Raw genomic sequence first — 20715 nt, 5'->3', positions numbered from 1 at the left:
TGTGGACAGAGTACTGTTACTCTGCTGTGTTTCAAGTACTCTGCTGTGTTTCAAGTACTCTGCTGTGTTTCAAGTACTCTGAAGTGTTTCAAGTACTCTGAAGTGTTTCAAGTACTCTGAAGTGTTTTAAGTACTGTGAATATTTGTCAGCACTCCGCCTTCCCAGCTCCCCCTGCGGCAGCTAGCTCTTAGCATGTTAGCGTACTTAGCTCCGCCAGGCGGCGCTGCGACCCTCATGCTCCCGTGAAAGCGGACTGAAGAGCGGACTGCGGAGCTCCGGAGCGCCGGGTGGAGTCACACGCTGAGCCGCTTTGCTCCAGTTTACTGCCGGTAACCGTGACCCTCTTAGCGGCAAGGCTAACATCCGCTAGCGGCGAGGCTTAAAGCAGCTAACGGCGAGCTGCGGCTCCGCACCCCGTCGCTCACCGTGACCCCGCTGCGGCCACAGCATCATGCGGAACCCCGGGACCCCTGCACCTGCACCTGCACCTGCACCTGCACCGCCTCGCACCTTGCACCGGAGCCGCTGACGGGACCCTGCGGAGCGAGCACGTAAGGTTCCCCGGCGCCGCGGCCTGTGGAGCAGGCGGCTGGCCGGCTAGTTAGCTTAGCTTAGCCTGCCCCGCTGGCCGCCACAAAAGAAGCGCGTCAGCGGCTCGTTTAGCGGCTCGTCCAGGGTTTAACAACCAGTCAGCTCCATGTCAGCTCCATGTTAGCTCCATGTTAGCTCCATGCTGCCCAGCTGGTTATGTGATATGTGCATGACGTTAGCATGACGTTAGCATGTGCTGCTGTACCAGCTCACTGACTGTTTTACCCTCTATAATTACATCACTATACTACTACATCACTTTATAACTACGTCACTATACTACTACATCACTATACTACTACATCACTTTATAACCGCATTACTATATTACTACATTACTATACTACTACATCACTTTATAACTACGTCACTATACTACATCACTATACTACTACATCACTTTATAACTACATTGCTATATTACTACGTCACTATACTACTACATCACTTTATAACTACGTCACTATACTACTACATCACTTTATAACTACGTCACTATACTACTACATCACTATACTACTACATCACTTTATAACTACATTACTATATTACTACGTCACTATACTACATCGCTTTATAACTACATCACTATATTACTACACTACTGTATTCATTAGTCCCATGACAGCAGCAGAAAACAGTCCACAAAGAGTCAAAGAGGACGTATCAGGTTCCTTTTCAACAAGTCAGTGTAGCTCTCTGAGCTCCTCCACACATCTTATTGAAGTTCTTTGCTGAAAATACCCTTGAGATTGTGCGTTCTAGTCATTGTAACATGCCTCTAATCATGCTGCTCTTGTACTGTCCACCCAGATGGGATTTTCAATTGTCAATTCCAATATTTAGAGAACTGTGTGTGTGTGTGTGTGTGTGTGTGTGTGTGTGTGTGTGTGTGTAAAGCAGATATCTTTTTTCCTTGCAAATTGATAAATTACAGGTTACTATATATATATTCTATACACTATATACTATATACACTGTATATACTATATACACTATACTATATAAACTATAAATACACTATTTATACCATATACACTATATATACAAGATACATTACACTATATATACCAGCCGTCCCCCTTACAGTGAAATAACACGGGTCGTTTGTCGTCGCTTAGCGACCATTTTGCTTGGTCCCTTAGGTGAGGAGAACTTGTACAACAGTTTAATAATAACAAATCAGACACAACATTTCTGAACTTAAATGAACGTTTATTAAACACAAATGTTGTTGTCTGAGTTGTTTCTGCAGTTAACTTATTTTAAATAAAATGTATCAACTCAATAAATGTCCAAAGTGATCCGAAAAACTGGGACGGGACACAGTGACAGTGGGGACACAGGGACGTGCAGGGCTGAGGCTTCCCAAGCACCTCCTCTCCATGTGCCGCGGTTTTGTTATTTTATTTATTTTTAATTTACCTTTTTTCAATTTAGGAATGGGCATCGAGGTAGTGGATTCCCGAGATGGTGCGTATCCGGAGGTTCCCGTGATCTGCGCTCTGTTCCCGCATTGAACCAAAACCGAAAATAACCGTGTTGTGTTTTAAATGTTTTGTTTCATAAAAGTTACAGAACGCACAAAAAGCTCAGCTGCTATCAGTATATCCATTGTGCGGATATATAAATATTTATATAAATATATAACCTTGACAACACTCGTCTGCAGATGTCTTTTGTTTATCGGCCTTGTATGTGCAGGCATCTGCCCGTTATCTTAAACTGTGCAAATATCGGCTCAATAAATCAGTTGACCGCAAGTTTTTTGTGGGAGGAGCCTCCCTCCTGAGGCCCGAGTTCTGTGAGACAATGGGGTTTGAGCTTTACTTCAGGTTCCCTTTTAGTCCGTATACTTTCACCGACTTCACATTCAGTCCGCCAAAATGTTTCTGAACAAATTTGAGTGGATTAATAATCCATGCAGTTGCTGAATCTTCACTCATTAGATCAAGTTTGTTGCCACTTCTGTTGGGTTAGGGTTAGGGTCAAGCTTGTGGGGCACACGGCACGCAGGATTCTTTGTTTCTTGTAAACTTTGTAAAGTTTATACATCTACAATAATAACACACTATTTTTATTGGTTTTGTTTGGAGGAAGACAGCGGATCACGCACGGCAGCCTACAGTCTATGTACCAGTAGAAATATTTTTAAATACTTACATTTCCACCGTCTGCAGTTTCTTCATGTACAGTTGGTATTAATTCTTCTTTCTTTTAAAAGATTTGTGCTGGTCTTAGCTGTTAGCCACCACCACGCGGTGGCACTGAAGCTGTGGGTGGAATCACTCAGATGGGGGCAAATCATATTCTAATGAAGCCCAACGTGACCTGGCTTCAGCTACAAATGTGAAGGGTTGTTTCAGGACATCAACAAACTGACTGGGTCGTCTCATTCCACAGTGTGTGTGTTAGTAGAACCATCTGAGGCCCACATGGATGAAGCACTGACAAAGTGACTTTTTCATCATGGTCCCTTCAAGAAGGAAGATGGAGATGAAACAACAAAACAACCTCATGGTTTTGAGATATTGGCAGATAAATACTGAAGCCAGAATGTGGGTGGGGTCCGGGTTCCAGCGGTGGCACGGTGGTGCAGTGCATTGCACTGCTGCTTCACAGCAAGAAGGTCCTGGGTTCGATTCCCGCCTGGGGCGCTGTTGGCACCGTGCTCCGGTGGGTTATCTCCCAAATAGGAGCCTTTCTGTGTGGAGTTTGCCTGTTCTCCCCGTGCTCACCTGGGGTTTCCTCCACCTCACGTCAGTAAGGACCCCCACCAAAAACATGCCCCCATCATGGTCTGACCAGCGATGGACACTTATCACCTGGTCCCCGGGCGCGTCCACGTACGCTGCCCACTGCTCCTGGCTGTGCCCCCGGAGGAAGGACAAGCCAGGATGGTTAAAAGCAGAGGATCCATTTCACCGGCCACGATCAAAGCGTCTGTGTGTGTGTGTGTGTGTGTGTGTGTGTGTGTGTGTGTGTGTGTGTGTGTGTGTGTGTGTGTGTGTGTGTGTGTGTGTGTGTGTGTGTGTGTGTGTGTGTGTGTGTGTGTGTGTGTGTGTGTGTGTGTGTGTGTTGTAGTGTGTGTGTGTTGTAGTGTGTGTGTGACGAATAAAGACTTTCTTCTTTCTTTCTTGACCTCTGACCCCTGTTGTCTTCCAGAGCGGACACAGCGACATTGCCAGGACCAGACTCTGCTTCAGCTTCTCCACCCGGGACGGACCACGCTGAACCATGCTGAGCATCCTGGCGGCGGGGTCCGTCTTCTTCCCCGGCCTCTTCCTGTTGTCCAAGCAGTGCCTGAAGCACCTGCCGGCACTGCGCTGGAGCGAGGGCGACGCCGTCATTGTGTCGGCCAGGTGAGGGACCCAGTGCCCCGCATTGGACCACCCGGAGTCCTCGCAATAGCAAATGTTAAATGGACTTGTTCTCCTCCTCAGGTTGGTGTCCTCGGTCCAGGCCGTCATGGCGTCTTCAGCCGGATACATCATCGCTTCGTCCTGCGAAGACATCATCGAGGACCAGTAAGTTTAGAAGACCTGGACCCAACGGTTTTAGCGGCAGTTTCTGAACCCTTTCTGACCAGCGGTGGTTCCCTCCCCAGGCATTGGCTGACCAGCTCCTACATCCTGTTCGCTGTTCCCTACTTCGTCTACGACATCTACGCCATGTTCATGTGCTACTGGTACAAGCTGCGGATCAAAGGTCACGAGGAGGGACCTGTGGCGACGCAGCACGTCGCCACGGCAATCGTCAGCTACCTGTGCCGCGAGTTCCTCATGGTTCTGCACCACGTCGTCATGGTCACCGTGTGCTTTCCCGTCTCAGTGGTAACAGTCACGCGTCACTGGGGTAGCATTCGCATGCTAACTGTGCTAGTTCAGTGCAAGGTTGCGGAAGGGATAGCCCAGATCTGGGGGAATTTGCAGAAAAACAGATGAATCACAACACGGATGTGATCTTTAGTCAGATGTGAATACGATGCAGATTATTCATCTGCACACAAACTGAAAACACCGGTCAATAAATGTGTTTCAAAGCTGTCGTCGAGGTGTCGCTAGGAATCAAAGACAAAGTACTTTTCCTTTTTGATTGGACTCACGGTTGTCACAGGAAGCATGAAATGTGAACCAGGAAGCGGGAGGCAGAAAATGAGAATTAGGAAATGGGAAGCAGGAAGTGACCCACTTGGTCTTTGTTTGCTTCCTAGTTCTGGCGGCAGGGAAAGGGGGATTACTTCCAGGGAGTGATGTTCATGGCTGAGCTCAGCACCCCATCTGTCTGCCTGGGGAAGATCCTCATCCAGGTACCTGTCTGTTCCTCTCTCTGTCTGTCTCTGTCTGTCTGCCTGGGGAAGATCCTCATCCAGGTATGTCTGTCTTTTAACATGCCAAATCAAAGTAAAAACCCCAAGTGAAGAATATAAAAGACAGACTGTAACTCTGCCTTTAAAGTGGTTTCTATGAAGTTCTTCTATGATCTGTACGTTTATGACCATGGTCTGTTTCTGCCGTCGCCATCTTGGATTATTTTATTCACGTCAAAGAATATTGATGCAGATTTTTGAAGAAGTGGACATGCGGTCCACGTCCCAGTTTGGGTCCGGACCCGCTGGTTGAGAGCCACTAAACTACAAACACACACACACACACACACTGCATTCCCATGACTTGCTTGAGCTTTCACCAACCTGTCTGTCTGCTCTGTTCCTGTCTCTCTCTCAGTACAAACAGCAACACACTCTGCTGCACAAAGTCAACGGGGCTCTAATGCTGCTTACTTTCTTCATCTGTCGGGTGCTTCTCTTCCCCTACCTCTACTACACCTACAGCAGGTAGGTTCCTGTCTGTCTCTCTGCCTGTCTGTCTACCTCTGCCTCTACTACACCTACAGCAGGTAGGTTCCTGTCTGTCTCTCTGCCTGTCTGTCTACCTCTCTGCCTCTACAACACCTACGGCAGGTAGGTTCCTGTCTGTCTACCTCTCTGCCTCTACTACCTCTACAGCAGGTAGGTTCCTGTCTGTCTCTCTGCCTGTCTGTCTACCCTCTGCCTCTACAACACCTACGGCAGGTAGGTTCCTGTCTGTCTCTCTGCCTGTCTGTCTGCCTCTGCCTCTCCTACACCTAGGGCAGGTAGGTTCTTGTCTTTCTCTCTGCCTGTCTGTCTACCTCTCTGCCTCTCCTACACCTATGGCAGGTAGGTTTTACTGTTTTTCATTGGTCAGACGCTTCTGTCTAAAGCGACTTACAACAAGAACATTTTGTTGATCTTATCAAACTGGACCTTGTGCAGGAAGTAGAGGTAGAGTTAATTGAAGGGGAGAGGGAGACGGGTCCTGATGAGTGAAGGGGACGGAGATCCAGTTGCAGAGTCTTGGTCTGAAAGATGGAAGCCATTCAGCTGTTCTGACACAGGGTGGTGTGAGGGGGGTGAGAAGAGTCGTGACTGGGATGTGCGATGGAGGAGGAGGAGTCTGGAACCTGCAGAGTTGGTGTCTGGAGGAGAGAACAACAAGATATAGGAACCGGGACAGGGATCCTCAATGAAAGCTGGTGGCACCTGACCCAGTATGATGCAGCCAGGAGGGAGGGAGAGGGGGGGGGGGCCGGGAGCCCAGGCAGAGAGGTCACGAGGGAGCTTGGATCTCAGGTATGTCTTGCTGTCTGTCTCTCTACCAACCCTGTGTCAGGTACGTCTTCCTGTCTGTCTCTCTGATTCTGGCTGAGCTCTGTAACTCAGATATGAAATGCCTTCATTTTGCGTTCTAACGTTGTGTTCTACTTCCTGTTGGTGTTTTCTGATTCCTGCCGAGGTGTAAAGCAGGAAGGCACAGACCTGGTGTGGGTGCTCTGGCTCACATCCTGTGTCTGGTTGTTGTAATAAAGTATTAAAATAATCAGCCCAATGATTTTTAGCACAAATGTTGAGAATTTGGATCAGTACTGCGTATTTCCATGTACCAGTGGGTACTCTGTAGTACCGGTACCTGCCGCCGCCCTGGACTCTGAAAATCCTCTTCCTGTTTTGGGTGCAGGTACGCCTCCATCCCGTTCCACCTCGTCCCCCTGTCCGTCCCCTGGCAGTGCAACCTGGGAGCCGCCCTGCTCATGGCCCCCCAGGTCTACTGGTTCTCCCTCATCTGCAGGGGGGCCCTGCGGCTCTTCACCGGCTCCTCGCGCTCCCGGAGACCACCGGCCGCCGAGGAAGGGAAGGGGGCGTCCGGTCCGGCCAACGGCTACAGCGGCTCCTCGGCGGAGGGGGGGCAGGCCGCCCACTGACGGAGGTGGAATGTGCCTCAAAGCTGCAGGAGGAGTACGGGGGGTTTGCTCTGGAACACTGAGCAGGTTTCCTGCTGCTCCAGGAACCTGGAATGTATTATACTGTCTGTTAGTCACAGGTTCGAGTCCCGCTGAGCAGTATTTTGAGTTGTTAGTGTTTAATCCGTATTATCTGTGTCGTCAGAACATAGAACTGCAGTGACCCCCCCCCCCCACACACACACACACCAGTGTACATAGATCATGTGACTTCCTGTCCGTAGCAGTAGGCTCCGTTAGTCTCCGTCACGGCGGCCTTCACCTCAGTGTAGAGGAGCTGACTCGTCCTCCATCTTCCTTTCTTCATTCTGTCACTTTGTGTTTGTACCGCCATCGACTGCCGCGTAGCAGTCACGTCAGGAGCCGCCTCCTCCTGTTCAGCCTTCTGCGACTCGCGGCCAAAACAGACCCAACGCGAGTATGCTAACGCGAGGCCAGGTTGCACTTGCCTCCACCAGGGGGCAGCAGAGGCAGAACGGCCACGACCGCAACATGTCGACCGGTGAGGAGCAGAGAGTTTCTTCCTCCGTGCTGAGGAGATATATTTTTTTAAAGTCCCTGTAAAGTGAATTCCGTAATTTGTTTGGAAACGCATTGTACATGTAAGAAAGTAGTTGCTGAAAACATGAACGAGGTTGTAGTTAATTGTGGCGTTAGAACATCAAACTGTTTCTCCGGATTTCTTTGGGCGGGGTTAAATGATGACTGGATGACATCATACCTGGCGTGGCTCCTCGTCGTCAGAGGTTCTCCATCGTGAGTCACTGCAGCTTACACTAGTTTGTCCTCGTCCTGCACGTGCGTCTTCGGTGGATGTAACTGCCGTCTCCTTAGTTACATTTCCCTTCTGTTCTGATCGTGGTGGATCAACAAAAATCCCATTTTCTCACGTTCGATTTTTAGCTTCAGAACAATATCAAAGCAATGAAAACCAGCCCGTTATTGGTTTTCTGATTTTGAATTTGTACATGTATGTATTGGATAAGAGGTATTTGACACTTGGAGAGGCTGCAGCTCTCCCATGATTGGGCGTGGCTTCAGTGTTTTCAGCGGACAGGCTTCCAGCGTCTCCGAGAAGAGGGAACTGCCTCCCCCCCCCCCTCATATTTTTAAACCTAATTTTATATTCTTGGAGATTTTTTGAATCATTCAAATTTGGTAGGGTGGTTAACAACACTTTTCTGTGGCGTGACAAACTCAGAACACACATTTATTGTTGCTTTACAGGGACTTTAAATATAAGGGAAGAAATGAATGACACCTCTGAAAAATAAAAAATATGAGGGATGACTCGATGTGGGAGGCTGACATTTTCCAGCTGTTAGGCAGTGCCCCTGGCTGCAGCCCGCGGTACTGCATCTGGAGTGTTGCGTTCAGGGTCCATGTAGCCACCACCAGGGGCCGCTGCAGTTTGAGGGGACCCAAATGATCAAGCTTGTTTTTAGTTGTTTTTGAGCGGTCGTCTTGGAAACCGTGCCCATGCCAGCTTTTCCATTGTGTTGATCTTTTCCTCAATGCCTTTATAAAAATGTATTGTTTTCCCCGAACGAGTCGTGTCGGCCATCTTGGATTGGCACCTCCCCGACCTGGACGGGGCAGTTTTGCCTTGCCCGCCCGACCTCCACTCTCCATGGTGTCGTTGGGCTACCACTTGTTGCCAACACTCAAGTATTTCAACCGATGTACTGTATATTCCACACAAAAGGCTTGTTATTTATTTGTAAGTATTTATTTATTATGTATTTATTTGGTTCGTTTTGTGTTTTTTTTGAAAATGCATATTTATGCATCCGTGTTCTCCTCGACCTGGAGGGCGTGTTGTTACTCTTAGCTCTAATATATTCCTCTGTTCTGACCCGACTCCGGCTGTGATTCCTCTGCATCGTCGCAGCTCGTGCTGCAGTGATATTGATATAAATCCCGGACATTATGTCGTTTAAGATCTCCCTGTCGATGTAATGAGATTTTAATATAAATTTATCGATGGAGGTAATATTGTGATATTTGATTTGGTCAACATGGCTGAGCCCTCCTGTGTAGCTGAGGGGTTCTCAATGTGGGCTCCCCACCAGTCAAACTTCACTGAGGACTGTTTGATTTCCCTCACGACAGTCGACACTGAATCAGATCTAATCAATAAATCTGATCAGATTGGAGCCAGAGACTGACGATGTTTGAATCAATTGAACTGTATCTGTTGAAGGGATGAGCATCTTTATTCACATCTTAGAAAACACAGTAGAAAAGGAGGTGTACAAAGAGTCAGTATCGGCGCTGGCGGGGGGAGAAGACCGTGTTGGGGTTGCTGTCGCGCTCGCGCTCCCGGTCCCGCTCCTTCTGGCTGGCGGGCGACAGCGCCACCTCCTGCCGCTTCTCGCCGCGGAACAAGTCGCGGCCCGTGCGCAGGATGTGCTCCTCCATGCGCCGGTGCCGCTTCATGTCCGACAGAACCTTGTCCAGACGGGCCTCACGCTTCACCGAGGAACGCGCCGAGGAACCTGAGGAGGAAGAAGAGAGTGAGCGGAACCGGGAAGAAGGAAACGGAACCGCCGCAGAGGAAGACGAGGGACGTCCGCCCGTCCTACCTGGCGTCCGCCGTCTGTTGATGAAGGCGTTCTTGGGCGTGGCCTGCGTCTGCTCCTCGTCGAAGTCAAACTCCGTCGGAGTCAGAGGTCTGAAGGAAACGAGTCAGAGGAGTGGGTCGCCCTGAATGCCAAGGAGTTCTCACAAGAATCGTAACTTTTAATTCTGTGAACACTTCATTTAGAAAGGAACGGCGTTTTCCACGTCAACTACGACAAACTCACAGGTGAGTCCAGACTCCTCCACTCACCTGCGCTCCCTCTCCTCCCGCTCGCGCTCCCTGGCGTCCTCCCGCTCGTCCTCCTGGCGGTCGGAGGAGGGGGTCCGCTGCGGCGTGGGGGGTCTCCGCGGGAGGGGTTGGAAGCTCAGCTCCAGCGCCTCCCCCCGGGCCAGCACCTCGTACAGATGCTTGATCTCCGCCGGCGGGGGCATCCAGTTTTTGGGGTCCTCCATCTCCTCGTCGCTGTAGGCCACCTCCCACTCCGCCTCCCCCCGCTCCCCTTCCCCGGCCGCCTGCGCGGACTCCTGCGGGGCCTCGCCTCCGCCCGCGTCTGAACAAACATTCATCGTCAATAACGCGTGGATCGGATGTGACCGAAGCAATGCATTGTGGGCCCTGGGGCGGACCTGTGTGGGGCTCCGCCTCCTGCGTCGCCAGCTCTCCTGCGTCGTCCATCTTGGTGTCCGTCCGCTCTTCACCTCCGTCTTCCTCTCCCACCACCAGGGCCTGGATGCCCTCCCTCAGGGCGGGCTCTGCAGCCTGCTGCATCCCCCTGAAGGGAGGGAGGGAGGGAAGAGGGGTGGAGAGATAGAAATGTGGGAGCAGCTTCACAGAAAAAAAGGCAGAATAATAAAGCTCAAGGATAGAAATGTTCAATAAAACTAAAATATTATTTAACTATAGAAAATGTCAAACAAAAATTTCAGTTCTGAAGTAGAAACGGTTCTAAACTATAAGAACAATATGATGATGGTAAGATAATCATAGTTATAAGATGATGATGATAACAATGATATTAATAATAACAACAGGGTGATAACAGTGGCTCCGTCCGACCTGCACCGTGTTGAAGCTTCCAGATCCTCTCCCTCATCCAGGTAAACACGGCGCCATGTTGGACTGGGCCGCTCAGCGGGTTGCCAGATCCGAGTGACAATCCCCAGCCCAATCACAAGGGAAAAGTCGCGGCACGCTGCTGCTTTTGTTTCGTTCCAACAAGGAAACCAAGTCAAATACAATCTTACGCCGTTGTTGTTTTTTATTTTTTTGTTGGAACAGGGAACGGGGGCACGATCGCTCCCTCCTGAAAAAGGAAACCCGCCTGTTGTCTCCCAAGCAGCCCAGATGGCGGCTTCGTGTACCCGCCCAACGGCTGCTGCTTCCAGTCCGATATGATTGAAGCGCAGCCCGATATCTGGCAACGCTGCCAAGTAGAGTCACTGCGCATGCGGGGGGGGGGGCTGCTGCTGACCCGGAAGCACACAGTGACCACAGCGGATTACGTAAATGACTTTATTTGTATTCATGTATACTACATATAACATATGAAGATTAAATTACTAAATATAAGTACAAAATAAAAATAAGCAAAGACAACTTCGATAATAGAATAGTGGTAGAATTTTATTGTACCGCACACTGTATCACTGTACTGGGTTACAGCATACAGTACTGCATACTGTACCACTGTACTGGTTACTGCATACTGTACTGTGTTTCTGTTCTGTGTTACTGTATTGCTGTGTAGTACTGTTGCATACTGTACTGAATATCGCCACACACATTACCTCACTTTATTCCCATGCCACTTTACTGCACATGTCGGTATATACATAATAATCTATTGTTTTATTCCTACTTTGTATTTATTTATTTGTATTTTTTAAATCTTTTTTTAACTCTTATTTTATTATATTTAGGAATCATTAGTTTCAGTTAGTTGGTTAATTAGTTTAGCTAGTGTGCCAGTTTGTACTTATTGTGTATAATCTTCAGGTGCGTTGCAACGTCATTTCACTACATATATGTATGAGATGAATAAACACCTTGAAAACTTGAAGAAACATTGAATGAGTTCAATCAATAACCATATTCAGTAAAACGCTGACAGGACAGTTTGCGGCGCTGCTTTTGTTTCTACAATTTTGGGGGGAAAATGAAGCAGATCACTTCCGGTTCTTGCTAAGCTGTTGAACGTGCCTTACGTGCTTCCTTATTGGTCCATTATAACTTCCGGTTTGCAACTGCCTTCCTTATTGGTCCGTTCTGACTTCCGCTCGCGGCGCGCTCAGTTTGAACCGTTCGGAGGAGCCGCCGCCGCCGCCGCCGCCGCCATCATTGTTCTGAAGACGGAGTTTCATGTGTTTTTGTTTTGTTTATTTAAATATTCAAAGCGTCGTTGAGCCAGAGCATCAGAACAACAGCGCGACGCAGGTGAGATCGATGGTTTGGTTTTACTACAACTCTACTCCCAGTCCCTCTGTCCTGCGGGGGGCTCTGTTTGAAGACCCTGGTCCAGACCTCCCTCCCTGTGTTCCTCAGCCATGGCCCAGCGCATCCCAGCAGTGGACCTAGGAGCCAGGCGGACCTCCAGGGTTCGGGTCACGGTCCGTCTCAGACCCTACATGGACCCTCCCAGCCAGAAGGCGGAGGGACCCTGCGTCCGCGGCGTGGATGCCCAGAACCTGGAGATCTCCAACTGGAGGAACTCCATGGAGACCGTCAAGTACAAGTGAGTGTCCTGAGGATGTGTCCCTGGAGGTGGTTTCAACCTCTGCTTTCTCAGCCTCTCTAATGCTCTTCCTCCGGCTCTAGTTTTGATGTCTTCCACGGGGAGGAGGCCACCCAGCAGGAGGTCTTCCTGTCCTCAGTCAAGCCCATCCTCCCTCACATCCTGGAGGGCCAGAACGCCAGCGTCCTGGCCTACGGGCCCACCGGGGCCGGTAGGTCCCTGCACTTATTCACTTTTTGTTTAGGGGAACATTCTGTGAAGCGTGATTCATAAAACCACACAAACAACCACAAGGAGTTGATCAACAAATAAACAAATAAACACTGAGTAAATGTTGGTGAAATATCCTCCAAAATACACACAAACAAATGAATGTGTGATTCACGCAACCAATCAAAGGAGAAATGTTTTCAACTGTGTTTATATGCGTTTTGTCCCGTTACATTTTTAACCCTTCACAGTTAGAACCAAAAATGACAAAGTGCAATCCCTTGTAGTGGAAGTACGGTCTCAAGTACTACTCTAAAGTACTCAAGTTTGGCTGAACTTCCACTTCCACAAAAAGAGTAAAGATAGAAATGCCTGGATGGTGAAGGAGACCTCCTTCAGTGTTTCAGTACAACACTGAAGCACCTGCACAGAAGAGGGTGCAGCTCCAGGACGTTCCTTTTTAATATCATGTTCTTTGAGGCAGATGAGGTCCAAATACACAGTGGCTGTTCTTCATCTTCCACCTGGGGGGTGTTTAAATACCAGCCCTACCCTATCTGCGTTTGGGTTTTGAGGGGACGGGGTCTTTCCTAGCCAACAGGAAGTTGGGATAAACCAAAGCGGCGCTCTCCGCAGGTAAGACTCACACCATGCTGGGGAGCCAGGAGCAGCCCGGTGTGATCCCCCGAGCCGTACGAGAACTGTTCCACCTGGTGAGGACCACGGAGGAGCAGGGCTGGGACCACAGCATTGCCATGTCCTACCTGGAGATCTACAATGAGAAGGTGGGGCTGGAACTGTCCCTCAGGGGCTGGATCAGATCAGGATTCCATATCAGATACATGTTGTTGCAGGAGAAGAAGGGCCCTCCATCTTGACGTAGCAGTGTTTTGGATTCCTCCCCCCCTCCAGGTCCTGGACCTCCTGTCTCCCAGCTCTCAGGACCTCCCCATCAGAGAGGACAAGGACAGGAACATCCTGATCCCTGGTCTCACCCTCACCCCCCTGTCCAGCTTCTCAGATTTCGACAGACTCTTCATCCCGGCCAGTCTGAACCGGACCACAGCCTCCACCAAGCTGAACCACCGTTCCAGCAGGAGCCACGCCGTCCTCCTCGTCAAGGTAGCGAGCTCCTCCCCAAACCCTAACCAACCCCCGCCCCGCCCGGCGTGGAGTGTCCAAGCATCTTAACAGGTCGTGGTCTGGTGCAGTAGACCAGGATTTGGTAGCTGGTGCTGAAAGCAAATCTCTCTCCAACACTCCCACTGGCAGCTGCTGCAAGGCCAGCTGGGAACTATGGAGAGGGAGACAGGGAATTCTGGAGAGGGAGACGGGCTGTATCTGTCTTTGTAATATGCTGTTTGTCTCTCTTAAAGCTGAATGCTTCATTCCACATGACACCGCTTGCACCCCCTCCCCCAGGTGGTCCGGACCCAGCGCGCCCCACCCCAGCGCCAGCAGACAGGTAAGCTGTACCTGGTGGACCTGGCGGGCTCCGAGGACAACCGGCGGACGGGGAATCAGGGCCTCCGACTGAAGGAGTCCGGGGCCATCAACCTGTCGCTCTTCACGCTCAGCAAGGTGGTGGACGCGCTCAACGCGCCCTCTGCTGGCCGTGTGCCCTACCGCGATAGCAAGCTGACCCGCCTCCTGCAGGACTCGCTGGGAGGCTCCGCCCACTCCGTCATGATCGCCAACATCGCCCCAGAGTACAAATACTACTTCGACACCTTCAGTGCGCTCAACTTCGCCGCTAAGTCCAAACTGATCGTCAACAAGCCACTTGTCCGCGAGACGCTGGCCGCGCCCGCCACCCAGGGTGAGTGCATGTGGGTGTGCGTGTGTCCAGGCTGTAAAGATGTTTTCATTTATATTTTATATTTATATGTTATAGTAGCTATTATGTAATTTCTTCCTTTAATAACATTATACACAACATAATATAAGAGTCTTTCTCTTGGAGATTTAAGATGTTTGGTCGTCGACCAAGGCGTTGTCTCCTCAACTGATGCATCTCTGCTCCTAAGACGTACTTAATGTTGATTCAGACGTACTTAATGTTGATTCAGACGTACTTAATGTTGATTCAGACGTACTTAATGTTGATTCAGACGTACTTAATGTTGATTTGTGAATTTGAATATTTCAAGGGAAAATTGTATTTTTAAAATCATCTGAAACCACGTTCCAAGATATGAACTCTGGAGCCAGAAACGCTCCAAATACCTTCTGTACTGGACAGGACAGTGACCAGTGCTATCTGGTTGTTAGCTTACCTGTCACCATGGAAACAGTGAGTGCTCAGTATTCTGCCTTGTGTTTACTAGACTATTATGGGATGTGAATCCAAGGACTCTCCAAGCATCTGTTGTGGTCGAGAGGGAGAGAGACTCCCCCAGACCCTGAAGCCATCGCTCCAGTATCCCAAACAGCCGCTGCAGCATCTCCCTCTCAGAGCAGAAGATGCATCCCACCCCTGTGCTGGCATCCAGGTGTCACATCCCACCCCTGTGCTGGCATCCAGGTGTGCTAGGTACCGCCCCATGTACAATCCTCCGCTGGAGGTCGCCCGTCCGTTTGTCGACAGGGGGCTTGTACAGATGGCCAGCATCCGTGCCAGGGAGCGCAGGTGTGTCACTTTGATGCAGGTGTAGTCGGCGGCTTTCTTGCTCACTGCCTCGAACTTCACCAGCTTGGGAGTAGCAAAAGACAGGAGGCTGTCCTGCTCCTCCTTCCACTGCACAGCAGGAGAGACCGTTATTGAAGGACACACATACTCACACTCATCATCCCATTGGTCAGGCAGAATACGGTTCTCCATAAAAGCTCTAGAAGGCTGGCAGGGAAGCACAGACTTTTATCCACTGTGTGCAGCAGTCTGGAGGATCTGATGCCTGTTGTCTCCATGAGCTGCTCTGTGGATGTCTTCAGCGGATGACCCAGTTTGACGCACCCTGCCCTGTGGAGGCTGGAGGGCAGGCTGGAGGGCAGGCTGGAGGGCAGGCTGGAGGGCAGGCTGGAGGGCAGGCTGGAGGGCAGGCTGGAGGGCAGGCTGGAGGGCAGGCTGGAGGAGCCCAGAGTCCAGCAGAGGGTTCTCAAACAGCCACATCCCAGGTGTAATTGTGATGTCACGGTGGATCCTAAAAGCCTGCCATGACTGCAGTACTGACTGACAGAAGGAAGTCAGCCCTGTTAAGTCCATCTCCTGGGTTCACAGCAGGAACAGCTGCTCGTCATAAGAGAGGCGCCCCGCCCGCCTCAGCAGCACCTTCGCTGTGTCCAGCCAACTCAGTCCAAAACTGTACAGCAGCCTCTGCACCGTCTGGAGGCGGAATGCCGTGACCCTGGATGTCATGTCAAGAAGGCCTTGACCCCCCCTCCTGGACTGGTAGATACAGGGCTGCTGCTCTGATCCACTGCTGACCAGACCACAAGGAGTTCACGACGGCCTTCTGGATCTCCTCTAGTAGGCCTCTGGGTGGATGCAGAACGGTTAGTCTGTGCCATAAGGTCAAGGCAACCTAGTTATTAGCAACCAGTACCTCCCCCTGTAGGACAACTGGGGTAGCAGCCATTTCCATCTGGACAGTCTGGCACACACCTTCTCCACCACACCCTCCCAGTTCTGCATCTGGTACTGCTCCCAGCCCCAAAACACCCCCCAAAACCTTCATCCCTCTCTCTTCCCACCTCAGGCCCCCTGGTAAACAGGGTATTGTCTTCCCCTCCCATTTTCCCACCTGCAAGGCCGCACCCTTTCCCCAGTTTAGCTTTGCAGATGAGGCCTTCTGATAAAACCCTAAACAAACCACTAACCTCTGGACATCATGCTGGTTGTTAATGAAAACACTGACATCGTCTGCGTGAGCGGAGATGACCAGAGGCGGCTCTGTGGTCACCCCGCTAGAAGGAGCCCACTCAGCCTGCTTCCTAAAATGGTTAATGAAGGTTCTATAGCAAGGGAGTAGAGTTGTCCAGAGATGGGACAGCCCTGTCTGGTCCCTCTCTGTACAGGGAGTGGAAGACTCAACCCCCCCGCCCACCTCGATCCTGCAGGATGCTGCTTTATAAAGGAGCTCTTCATATTTAAGAAAAACTTTCCCAAATCCAAATGCCTTTAAGGTTGAAAATGAAAAGCCATGGTCCACACGGTCAAAACTTTTCTCCTGATCAAGGGATAAAATACCAACGTCCATGTTATTAAAATGACACAGGTCAAACAAATCTCATTAAAAACGAATTGTCCTTGATAGATCTGCCTGTTACGCAACAAGACTGGTCTTTAAGAATCAACAGCTGTAAAACTCCTTTCAGCCTGTTGGCCAGGACTTCAGATAAGAGTTTGCAGTCAGGGCAAAGCGGCGCAACAGGTCTCCAGCTTTTGAGGAGGGAGAGGGGGAGGGGGGGCACGACGACGACTTCAAAACCTTGAATGAACTGATGACATCATTACTTCAGTCACAGTCAGCTAGTCAGGATCCAAGATGGTCGCCTGCTCTGACTTGCATTTCCCTCCCAGTGAAACGAGCCCGAGAGGAGCAGGAGGTGGAGCATCAGCGGAAGAGACCAAAAGAAGACAGGAAGCTGCCGCTCGACACTTCCTGTCCGCCGCCGCAACCACACAGGTGAGACGCAAGGATACGTGTTCTGGACTCTAACGCGGTGATGGTGTAATGAGGTGAAATCACTTCCTGTTTCAGGTTTTATTTTAAGTTAAAGCAGTGAGTAAGAGTATCAAGTCCTTAGTGCTGTCTCCTGTCGCTCGCTGCAAAAGACAAATGGAGACCGGAGACAGGGAGCTCTGGAGCGAGAGACAGGCGACAGGAGACGGGGAACTCTGGTGTGTGTGTGTGTGTGTGTGTGTGTGTGTGTGTGTGTGTGTGTGTGTGTGTGTGTGTGTGTGTGTGTGTGTGTGTGTGTGTGTGTGTGTGTGTGTGTGTGTGTGTGTGTGTGTGTGTGTGTGAACGAGCTCTGGTGGTATTTAGAATGTTTGAATGTAGTTTGATTGAATGTGACTTCATCCCTCCCAGTCCCTCAGTCCTGGACAGGCTCGTCACTCTGGAGAGGCTCATTATGGGATGTCAGGGCAAAGACCACCTGACTGTATCGAGGCACGTGGCTCAGTCCCGCAAGGAGATCCAGGTACACACTCTAGATAATAATACACTAGAAGAAATGTCAAAATGCACTGAAGCTCAGTAGGAACAATTCAAACTGTCCACTGTCCACATAATAGAATGATATATAATATGTGATATACTGTATAATAGAATGTGATATATAATGTGATATACTGTATAATGGAATATGTGATATACAATGTGATATACTGTATAATAGAATGTGATGATGTGTTATAATCAGAAATACTTTAATAATCCCAGGGGGAAATTGCTTTTGTTACAGCTCCAAATCTACATATTTACATACAACATATAATAATTAAGAAACTTATTTATCTATAAATATATATAAACATATCTATATACACATGGTAAAGTGTAAAATGTACAGTTAAAATGTGCAAAAAGGAGAAGGTGTTTTGAGGTCAGGTTACAGAGAGGGCGTGTCTCTCTGGCGGAGGCGTTGTAGAGGTTGATGACCTCAGGCAGGAATGATTTCCTGTGGCGCTCTGTGGTGCATCTGGGTAAGAGGAGTCTTCTGCTGAAGGTGCTCCTCTGCTGGGCCAGTGTGTCGTAGAGAGGGTGTGAGACATTGTCCAAGATGGACTGAAGCATGGACAGCATCCTCCTCTCTGCCACAGTCGTCAGGGTGTCCAGCTCCTCTCCTACGACATCACCGTATATCACATGATAATGTGATATGTAATATAATGTGATGTAACATAGCACATTCAATTATACTACATACTAATCATGTTATTGTGTGTGTGTATAGATAGCTGGATGGCTTGGAGCCTGCTGCCTTCATTGTAGATTGAACAAGGTGGTGTAAACACTCCTTAGAGGTTTTGCTCCATATTGACTTGGCAGCATCACACAGTTGCTGCAGCTTTGTGGGCTGCACCTCCATGATGCCAAGCTCCCGTTGCACCACCTCCCAAAGCCGCTCTACTGGATTGACGTGGTGAGGGTGGAGGCCGTAGGAGAACAGTCAACTCATTGTCACTTTGAGATGCTTTGAGCTTTGTGACTTGCTGCATTATCCTGCTGGAAGTAGCATCACAAGATGCTGCCCTGTGCTCATTATGGGATGGACATGCTCAGCAGCAGGTACGATGTGGCCTTTAAACCATGCTCAGCTGGTACTAAGGGCCCAAAGTGTGGCAAGAAAATATCCCCCACACCATTACACCACCTTCAACACCACCACCACCACCAGCAGCCCTTGACAGCAGGCAGGATGGAGCCATGCCTTCATGTTGTTTACACCACATTCTGCTCCGACCAGGTGACGGTGGCAGCTGAAATGGAGACTCATCAGACTAGGCAACGTGTTTACAATCTTCTATTCCTCCATTGTTGGTGCCTGAGTTTCCTGTTGTGAGCTGACAGGAGCAGCACCCGGTGTGGTCTTCTGCTGCTGTAGCTCATCTGCTTCCAGGTTCCACGTGTTGTGCCTTCACAGATGCTGTTCTGCAAACCTTGGTTGTAACCGGTGCTTATTTGATTGACTGTTTCCTTTCTATCGTCTGGAACCAGTCTGCCCGTTCTCCTCTGACCTCAACCAGGCATTTTCGTCCACACAACCGCCGCTCACTGGATGTTTTCTCTTTTTGGGACGTTCTCTTTAAACCCCAGAGATGGTTGTGCGTGAAAATCCCAGTAGGTCAGCAGTCTCGAAATACTCAGACCAGCCCGTCTGGCACCAACAACCATGCCACGTTCAAAGTCACTTAAATCCCCTTTCTTCCCCGTTCTGATGCTGGGTTTGAACTTCATCATGTCTACATGCCTCCACGCAATGAGCTGCTGCCATGTGATTGGCTCATTAGCTATTTGTGTTCAGAAGCGATTGAACAGGTGTACCTAATAAAATGGCCGTGAGCGTATAATGTGATGTGATGTCATATAATATGTGATATTAGGCTGCAGTTCCTGTCCCGCCCACCTGGCTGCAGTTCCTTGTCTGTCCACCAGTTTTTCCCTCTGACTTGTGGCTTCTCCTGCAGGAGCTGAAGGAGAAGCAGAAGGCCTTTCTGAACCGGGCTGGAGATCCAGGACGCCCCCTGGAGGCCAAACAGAGCAGTGCCGCCAGAACCAGGAAGCAGGCTGTGGTGCAGCCGCTGCAGGGTCAGTCTAAATCCTCTTCAATCTCCTTTTAATCTGTTTATCATTGTTTAAAGGTCGAGACTCAGTATTGATTAGTATCCATCAGAGCTGATCAAGTCACATGAGGTAGGAGATTTTCCTTTACCATATCGGCCTCCTGTGGGGGCGGAGCTTCCTGACATCAGCCCCAGCAGCTTCCTGTGCTGGCGGGCGCAGCGCTGGGGCTCTTGTTGCTGTGTCTGTCGGCCATCTTGTGCAGTGGCTTTGTGTGACCTGCCCTCATCCGTCCCCCAGTTTCCCAGCAGCCCCCGCGGCAGATCAGCGTTGCTAGGAAACCATCGGTGTGCGTCCCGGCGAAGAAGCTTTCGGATCAGTTTGAGGTCAGAGCACACACCATAATAATAATTAATAACTAAGTGTCCCGGAGTTCTGCCTGGTTCTCCAGTCTCGGTCTCTGCTCTGGCTCCAGGTCCTGCCTGGGAAGGAGAACATGCAGAGTCCAGGCTGGGAGTACCAGGTGGACCACGCTCTGCTGGACCAGTCCAGGCAGAAGATCCTGCAGGTCCTGAACGGTGGGAACCTGAAGGAGCTGAAAGGTCTGCAGCAGATCGGGGACAAGAAGGCGCGGCTGATCCTGGGCTGGAGGGAGCTCCACGGAGCCTTCATCCAGGTCAGACCTGGACCACGTGTACCACCTGCTGTGGTGTTACTGACGGTGTTACTGACGGTGTTCTCTTCCTGCTGCTGACCCGTCCTGTGTCTCCAGGTGGAGGATCTGACCCAGATCGAGGGAATCTCAGAGAAGAGGTTCAGCTCCTTCCTCAAGGTGTGGGAAATACTCTGTAAATACTTCAAGTACTTGATGTGATGTAGTACTGAATCCTGATGTGTACTTCTCCCCTCTCTCCTTCCAGGCGAACATCCTCAGCTCCCTGGGAAAGTAGGCTCCTCCTGGACCTCCATCTTCTGTACAGATTCATTAGATTTTGTATCCATTCAGTTTTTACTTTTGCTTGTTTTGTTTTTGTAGTTCCTTCCTTGTGCC

General features: G+C 49.9%; 3 protein-coding genes across 5 annotated transcripts; 2 read left to right on the top strand and 1 right to left on the bottom strand.

Annotated features, from left to right (window-relative positions):
* tlcd3bb (TLC domain containing 3Bb) lies at positions 1 to 8768 on the top strand. Its single transcript, XM_080020974.1, has 7 exons — positions 1 to 552; positions 3758 to 3954; positions 4036 to 4119; positions 4200 to 4425; positions 4806 to 4901; positions 5320 to 5429; positions 6631 to 8768. Exons 2-7 carry the CDS (start codon positions 3830 to 3832, stop codon positions 6872 to 6874), a joined length of 885 nt encoding a protein of 294 aa, XP_079877100.1. The 5' UTR covers positions 1 to 552; positions 3758 to 3829; the 3' UTR covers positions 6875 to 8768.
* Positions 8769 to 9106: 338 nt separating this feature from the next.
* pagr1 (PAXIP1 associated glutamate-rich protein 1) lies at positions 9107 to 10908 on the bottom strand. 2 transcript variants are annotated; one of them, XM_080021945.1, is made up of 5 exons: positions 10554 to 10908; positions 10124 to 10269; positions 9747 to 10047; positions 9499 to 9587; positions 9107 to 9411 (listed from the first exon to the last, which is right to left on the bottom strand). In XM_080021945.1, the coding sequence occupies exons 2-5, from the start codon at positions 10263 to 10265 to the stop codon at positions 9176 to 9178; spliced, it is 768 nt and encodes a 255-aa protein (XP_079878071.1). In that variant the 5' UTR covers positions 10266 to 10269; positions 10554 to 10908; the 3' UTR covers positions 9107 to 9175. The 2 variants fall into 2 exon arrangements, with proteins under 2 accessions (XP_079878071.1, XP_079878072.1); XM_080021946.1 differs by having other exon boundaries at positions 10124 to 10908.
* An 80-nt stretch (positions 10909 to 10988) lies between these two features.
* kif22 (kinesin family member 22) lies at positions 10989 to 20715 on the top strand. Of its 2 annotated transcripts, XM_080021509.1 has the most exons (14): positions 10989 to 10999; positions 11891 to 11930; positions 12039 to 12228; positions 12312 to 12439; positions 13075 to 13223; positions 13351 to 13560; positions 13861 to 14257; positions 16958 to 17063; positions 17469 to 17580; positions 19571 to 19691; positions 19965 to 20050; positions 20140 to 20340; positions 20437 to 20496; positions 20585 to 20715. In XM_080021509.1, the coding sequence occupies exons 3-14, from the start codon at positions 12041 to 12043 to the stop codon at positions 20612 to 20614; spliced, it is 1788 nt and encodes a 595-aa protein (XP_079877635.1). In that variant the 5' UTR covers positions 10989 to 10999; positions 11891 to 11930; positions 12039 to 12040; the 3' UTR covers positions 20615 to 20715. The 2 variants fall into 2 exon arrangements, with proteins under 2 accessions (XP_079877635.1, XP_079877634.1); XM_080021508.1 differs by lacking the exon at positions 10989 to 10999 and having other exon boundaries at positions 11816 to 11930.

This window comes from Zeus faber, assembly GCF_960531495.2.
Source record: "Zeus faber genome assembly, chromosome: 20".
Classification (NCBI taxonomy): domain Eukaryota; kingdom Metazoa; phylum Chordata; class Actinopteri; order Zeiformes; family Zeidae; genus Zeus; species Zeus faber.
Note: the sequence above shows the minus strand (reverse complement) of the source record. Positions and strands in the feature narration are given on the sequence as shown.

Coding starts and splice junctions, on each gene's coding strand:
- tlcd3bb (XM_080020974.1), top strand. CDS start 3,830: ATGCTGAGCATCCTGGCGGCGGGGTCCGTCTTCTTCCCCGGCCTCTTC. Junction 3,955..4,035: donor GCCGTCATTGTGTCGGCCAG/GTGAGGGACCCA, acceptor TCTCCTCCTCAG/GTTGGTGTCCTCGGTCCAGG. Junction 4,120..4,199: donor GAAGACATCATCGAGGACCA/GTAAGTTTAGAA, acceptor TTCCCTCCCCAG/GCATTGGCTGACCAGCTCCT.
- pagr1 (XM_080021946.1), bottom strand. CDS start 10,265: ATGCAGCAGGCTGCAGAGCCCGCCCTGAGGGAGGGCATCCAGGCCCTG. Junction 10,048..10,123: donor GGAGGCGGAGCCCCACACAG/GTCCGCCCCAGG, acceptor ATGTTTGTTCAG/ACGCGGGCGGAGGCGAGGCC. Junction 9,588..9,746: donor CGGGAGGAGAGGGAGCGCAG/GTGAGTGGAGGA, acceptor CGTTTCCTTCAG/ACCTCTGACTCCGACGGAGT.
- kif22 (XM_080021509.1), top strand. CDS start 12,041: ATGGCCCAGCGCATCCCAGCAGTGGACCTAGGAGCCAGGCGGACCTCC. Junction 13,224..13,350: donor TGGAGATCTACAATGAGAAG/GTGGGGCTGGAA, acceptor CCCCCCCTCCAG/GTCCTGGACCTCCTGTCTCC. Junction 17,064..17,468: donor CCGCCGCCGCAACCACACAG/GTGAGACGCAAG, acceptor CATCCCTCCCAG/TCCCTCAGTCCTGGACAGGC.